The 6,867-nt window shown below is 33.8% G+C and overlaps 1 protein-coding gene across 1 annotated transcript in view; it reads right to left on the bottom strand.

Moving 5' to 3' along the window:
* Positions 1-4,956, bottom strand: part of LOC102602330 (mitochondrial arginine transporter BAC2) — a 10,502-nt gene extending 5,546 nt beyond the window's left edge. Inside the window, exons 1-5 of the mRNA XM_006361399.2 lie at positions 4,850-4,956; positions 2,342-2,536; positions 2,150-2,225; positions 1,800-1,895; positions 550-1,066 (exon numbers count right to left, since the gene is read on the bottom strand). Of these exons, the coding sequence (XP_006361461.1) occupies positions 550-1,066; positions 1,800-1,895; positions 2,150-2,225; positions 2,342-2,458 (806 nt within the window). The 5' untranslated portion in view covers positions 2,459-2,536; positions 4,850-4,956. The remainder of the gene's footprint in view (positions 1-549; positions 1,067-1,799; positions 1,896-2,149; positions 2,226-2,341; positions 2,537-4,849) is intronic.
* Between the last annotated feature and the right edge of the window lie 1,911 nt (positions 4,957-6,867).

A 6,867-nucleotide genomic window follows, 5' to 3' on the forward strand; every position in this document is an offset into this window, starting at 1 on the left:
TAACAGCCACTTATTCCTACACTGTAGGGTTACTGTACAGGTGTGGCGCATGGTTCTCAGCATTTCTCAAGAGCCCTGGGTGATGCCAGAACATACTGCCGATCTCTTGAGCTGCTGGATGAGGAGGGGGGGGAGCAAGACCCAAAAAAGATGGTGGTCTATAGTACCTACTTGTGTCTGGTGGGCTATTTGGAGAGAAAGAAACCTTAGGTGTCATGAGAATATTACTAACTCTATTCAGAAAGTTAAAGAAAATTGCATTAACATGTTTTTTTGGTGTAAAGAAGATGGTATAGAAGAAGTAGAACAGTTGGTAGATTTCCTAGGATCTATGTAATTATGGTGTTAGCTTGTAACTTTTTGGAGGTAGCCAGCATACCCTTAATGCTGAAGAATACAACTTTAACTTTTATCAAAAAACACTTATTTTTAGAAATATTTTGAAATGCTTCTCCAAGGAACAAGTCGAGAAAACATCCAAATGCTAGAATTGAAAACCAAGACTAGAACAAACATTTTAAACAAGTTAACATAAGAATTGAAGCATACCTAGGTGGGGGATTCATCCCAACTGCTTTCCATTCAAGCATTGCTTGATGTAGGATTTGCCACGTTGAAAAGAATATACCACCAAACACACAATCTCGAGCAAGTCCAGCTCTCATACCTCTCCAGAAAGCATCCCATCCTTCCAAAGCTATGATCTCTAATGGCCTCTTAACATCAGAGACAGATGGGGGTCTACCAGACCCTGTCATCATCCATGGATAATCTTTCAGGGCAGTAACCAAATTGGGATGCTTGGTGGGCAGGGTGGTCAAAAGACCAACTGTGTTGTTCAATACCCTAATGTCCCGGGAATATCCCGGTAGCAACTTTGCCATTAAAGGTGAAACGACGGCCTTTTCGACAACTGACGTGGAGCTGGGAATTCGGGAGGCAGAAGTAACCTGAGCACGGAGTTTAATAAGTTCAAATGGAGAACTTACAAGTGATTCCACTGCTCCAGAAGCAATTCCTGCCAACAGAGCCTCAGAGGCATAGACATACTTGTCTTCTCGACCATCTGATTACAGATACAAACACAATATGTTACCACCCAAACCTCTAATAATGAGAAAAGAAGCAAGTGTACTAAAAAAATATTCAATTCATTTGTATAATATGGTAGTGCATAATTCCAATATCCCCTTCTTTCCACTGCTATTACTAGTTTCATTGAATAAGACATTCTTCTTTCGTCCCAGTTGATCTTGTTCATTTATGGACGGCCAAATTGACCGATTCTTCATTCAATTTGGCATATTGTTCAACTCTTTTTTACAACTATAACACAACATATATACACAAAAATATGTGAATATCTTATTGATAGAAAAGGCTCTAAATTTCAGAATCCTAATCGTACAGTTGAGAAAATAATGGTTTAACTCCAAAAACAATGGTTTTTCTTACTCTTGTCTGTTGACATAGAGAAGCTATCAGAAACAGTTCAAGATATGGTCCAACACGAACTGAGGTTGGGAATCTATTAAAACCCTTTGTATTGAAATATGGTAAAGTGGCTTCAAAATGGAGAACTATTGACCTTTCTTAAAATATTGTATCTCTTATTTCAGGTGATCCTTTCACATATGTTTTCTTTAACGGAGTGAATGCTCCTGAATTTCCATTTACAAGACAAGCATCTAAAGTCTAAACCAACATAATCATGCAAATCCTGTTTGGTCTAGGTTTGGATTTTCTGGTCAGGAAACTGGCAAAAAGGTTAAAAAACAGTTAAACTGAAGAAATCATACCTTTGTAAAAAGCTGTTATTATTTCATAAACGCCAAAGCGAGCTCCCAAACCCAATGATCTTCCAAGTGTCAACCACCCCACACCACTATACAATCCTTCAATGTTCATAAAATGATAAAAAGAACATTAACATTTAAGAAAGATGACCATATAAACAGCAGTCTATACGAGAAATTTATGAAGTTTTTTCATCAGCCTTTTACTAGACCTATAATGCATGTATTTTCTCATAAAAGCATTAATAAAAAATTGACACATCATCCGAATAATTTTTATCACGAGGCAAAATGAGAGAGCAGAGTAGCATCACTTTTAGTTACCATAAAACAAAAATAGCTGATCGAGTCACCTGAACTTCCTGACAAAGTTCTAACCCTATTGAGGACATCAGCACCAGTGAGTTGTTTACTGCTACCTGATCCCACCTGCATTCCATTCCACAGAACATACAACCACAGCACAAGAAGACATTAAAGATGCTGCCCTCAGTGTAAGATAATACATTTAAGTGAATGTTCATGGTTATCAGCAATTTCCGCACCTGTACAAGGACCTTAAGGCTATCTAGAGGGTAACTGATAGCAGTGGCTAATGTAGCAGATCCTGCAGCAACAACTGCATGCGTTGCAAATATTGGATTCTTCAAAAGTTCGTTCATTTGATAGATTAACGTGACTGTGTTGCAATTGTTCCTCTCCTTAAGTCACAATCAATATATTCAGAGATTCACAATTCCCTGCAATTCTCATTAGATCAACACAAAGTGTTAGTACTTCATATGCTCTAACATCCTAATTTTTTTAGAGAAAGGGAAAGAGAATTTTCTTTTTCTTTTTTCTTCTCCTTTCTAAGATCACATAAATGTTCTTCTCTTTTCTTTTTCTTTTTGAGAAAAAGGGCTTATATAGTTCTTAGAGTGCAGGGTTAAGTTTATTTTGATCCTTGATATATCATTTTGAACATTAATAGTTGTGTATTGCTACTTCTATAGAAGCCACAGTCGGGTCAAGAAGATGTTTGGGGTCCTCATCAGGTCAAAAAGATAAAGCAAGAAAACTCACAGATGTAAAAACAAAGAGATAATTAATCCATTGGGAAAACCAAAAGGTTTGCAGCGATATAAATGAGTTTAATTACAGGACAGAAATGGGATTGGTTGAACATAATGAGGACAATTTGGAATTAAATCAGCATTTTCAGTTTGCCATTCAAGATGTACCAAGGCCTAAAGCACCAAAACATGCTAACTACCTAAGATAGCCTGGTAACAGCTGGTTAGTACAGAGGACAGATGTGGCAGTTGAAAAAGATTGCAGGTTTTTGAGACTATAAAGTACCCTCATCTTTTCCTATAATTCCCCTTGTGTCGTGTTCATTAAAAGGCCTAGAGCCCATTTGAATTGACTGAATTTAAGCAGTGTTTAAGTGCTAAGTGCTCAAAGTCAGCTTATCAAAGTTCAATGATAATGCTAGAATTAGTAAGTACCAAGAGACACTTGATCCAATTTCATTTGGTAAAAAGTTGAAAGGAAATAAGAGAAAACTCACAGTAAGTGTCAACCATACAATTTGCATTTGATAGAAGTAGATAAACTTGTATAACTAATTTGAACTGGTAATGGTATTTTCTTATAAATCAACTTCTCAAATTAGCACTCACATAATATACTACATAACACTAACAATTTAAATCCCATGTTTGTGGTGTCACTGTTTTGGGAAGTTGCACTAGCTAACAAAGAATCTGCCACCCTGGCATAAGTTTAAATGGTTTTACATGACAGTAAGTGATTATTTTCTTTCCTGTTAGTGCATCACTTCCTCTGACATATTTGTTTGGCACTGAAAAAAGTTGAAAAAAAGAAGGATATTCACAGAGGAAAGACCACTAGACCAGCTTTTTCCATCTAGTGAATCAGTCACTGTGATTTTTCTCCTCCGCACATTACAAATATACAGAATTTTTTGGGGTAGGGCATAGAACTGATTAGAAATAATTAGTCGTACACACCACAATTAAGTTGTTGAACGTTAACAGTGGTTAATTTTTTAGAGGAACTTTGTGGGAAACCGGAACAAGAATATTGTGATTATTTTAAGGAGTAGATGTTGGCACAAGCAAAACCCAAAGATACAGGATTCAACAAAGAAGCTAGCCCAGAATAACCTTCCTTGGATCTAGATTTACTCTTTAACTACAAGGGAACAACCAGTAATCGATTCAGTTCTACTCGTATCATGAAAATCATAAAACCTGCAGTTTAATCATAATTCTGCTGCTGTTTACTTTTCCTTAAATCATTATGACCAAAATTACTACACTCAACTATGTGTGATCAGTAAAGCTAATCCTATCAGGGAACAGGATACATCGAGTTAGATAACAAAATGAAACTATTTTGCAGCAACTCAGGAAAAGGACTGAAACCAATGTATAATGTGTTGGAAACATAGTCTGATTATTGTGAGACCAAAAGGAACATAACACATATTACCAGATTTTAAAATCACCAAAAAATATCTTGGAATCTAACAACATTAGTAGAAAAGATGTTCTAGACCTCAGCGGAGACAAAAATCAATAGGCGACTCTTCCTATCTGGTAACTATTGCTGGTGGGAGGTGAAAGGTATCCAGTAAAATTAGTCGAGGTGAGTGAAAACTGGATCGAACACCATGGTGATCAAAAAAAAAGTTCAAGACCTTATCAGCTTTAGCTCTAGGTGAGCTAAGCAATCAAACATGTATAAGCTGAATGCTCAAACACACCTTCCTTCTAACAAGCGCAGCAGGAAAACAACACAGCCGTGAAAGTATGTGTGAACATCTGATTTTTATGCAACAATTCATTCAAAACAACGACTCATTCCAAAAAAACAAAAAAAATGCGAGACATTTGTCTATATGGAGATTGAAAGCACAGAAACAAAAGCAAATAAGTAAATGAGCAAAAATGTACTAATATGCAACTGCTACTGAAATCGCAAAATGTATGAAATTAAGAGATTGTGAGGTTCTAATGTTTCAAAATTATGGGGAAAGAGCTTACCGTTACCGTCGAAATGCCACTGAAATCGGAGAGAGGTGCAGAGATGGAGCAGAAGGAAGACTAAGGAAGAGAGGAAAAATTTAGGGGTTTTGTCCTCTGAGGGTATTGTTGGAATTAGAAAAAAAAAAAGAGGGATAAAAAGGTAAAATTGTTTGTCAAATAAAAATATATTTTTTTATAAGAATTTAAACTTCATAGATTTCAAATTTTAGAAGAGTCGATTAATTCAAACGCTAATAATTGAATTCTAAAGAAATACATAAACATATTTGATAAAATTTTAAAATAAATATACTTTTTAGCAAAAATTATTGAATTTCATTTAATTTATATTTAGACTTCTACATACACATTGAATTGATTTTCATTTTTTCCCCTTAGTATCCTTCACTTAATTACATACTAGTAGTTAACTATGTATGTATAGGATTATATACCATGTCTAAATTTACTTTATATTTGTTGTATATCTTCTCTTTGATAAATAACTAAAGAGATCAAAATATTGATATAAAGTGAAACAGATCAAATTTAAATTTATTTCTCCACTATTGACATAGAAAATTGATGCAAAAATGGAGGGAAAAAAAGGGGGGAAAGTTAAAGAAAAAGGACCCTAAATTAGTTTTGCAAACAAATAAATATGGGTCTGTCCATTCCATTCGGGTTAATCCATACAGACTTTGCAATTTGACGGGTCAAGTCGGGCTAGTCCATTTTTTATGTGGGCCAAAAAATGGTCGGCCCAACCCACAAGTGTGTGGGCTACGGGATTTGTTGGGCCAATCATCTTTTCTTAAAAATATATTTTTTATATTTTTTTAAATTAAATTATAATTTAAAAATATTATCATAAATATCGACTAGTGTTACTACTTGTTAATCAAATACACAAATAAAATTATCTATATACTATTTTATTAAGTTTGATTTCAAGTAAAAACATAAATAGAAATATTAACCTAATTATTTTCCTATGATCATAATAAAACACAAAAACAATGATAATATTCCTTAGGCTATGACCTATGTAGTGATTCCCTATAAATTTTAGGAACTTTATTTTATGTAGTACATATTTTATAAACATAATTTGTATTTAAATTGTAATATTTCAAACTTTAAACAGATTTTGAGTGTAGACTCCTGTTATTTTTAATACTCTATTTTATTTTTATTTTTTAATTAATTTTTTTTTGGCCCACAAGCCGGTTCTATCCATATTTCTCAAGCCCTACAAATCGACAGACTTATTCAGGTCGGGCTAAAAATCTCTTTTCTTAAATGGGCTTAAAAAATAGTAGTCCAGCCTTATCAAATCACGGGTTAAGCCAGGCTTAGCCCATATTGACGGCTCTAGTAAATCATAAGCAAAATAAAAGGGTATAGTGCAATAAAAGAATTACACACATTTTAGAGGTACAAGTGTAAATAATTCTCGTTGTATTTACCACTTTAGCAAAGAAAAAATATACATATTGATTTAAGATATTACAGTAAAATCTCACTAAATTAATATAGATGGGATAATGAAATATTGTTATTCTATAGAAATATTGTTATTTTGTAGAGATATTATTCAATCGATGAATTAATAATTATTAATTTAAAGAGTGTTTTGAGATCCAATGAGGTTAATTTTGATTATATCAAAATCATTGTATTTTACTAATTTATGTATCATATTTATGAAACTCACATAAAAAATAAATGTGTTATACATAAAGTACAATGAATAATGTTTTGGATGATATCAATTTTGTACTCTTGGTTTGGAAGACAAACCGATCGAGGAAAGATTAAAGTTTTGGATGCATCAATTTTTCAATCCCGACTTGGACGACAAATGTTCAGCAAGAGACAATAGCAAATTATTTTCGATATTGCAAAATTCATTCAGGGGATGAAATCTCAGAGAAGTTGAATGAACCCACTTGTGAAAACATCATTCATAAACCTGAGGTCATGATTAATGATCCTGATTGTTGACATCCAATTTTGACCCTCCTTTCTTCTAA

This window comes from Solanum tuberosum, unplaced genomic scaffold, assembly GCF_000226075.1.
Source record: "Solanum tuberosum cultivar DM 1-3 516 R44 unplaced genomic scaffold, SolTub_3.0 scf00354, whole genome shotgun sequence".
In the NCBI taxonomy this organism is placed as follows: domain Eukaryota; kingdom Viridiplantae; phylum Streptophyta; class Magnoliopsida; order Solanales; family Solanaceae; genus Solanum; species Solanum tuberosum.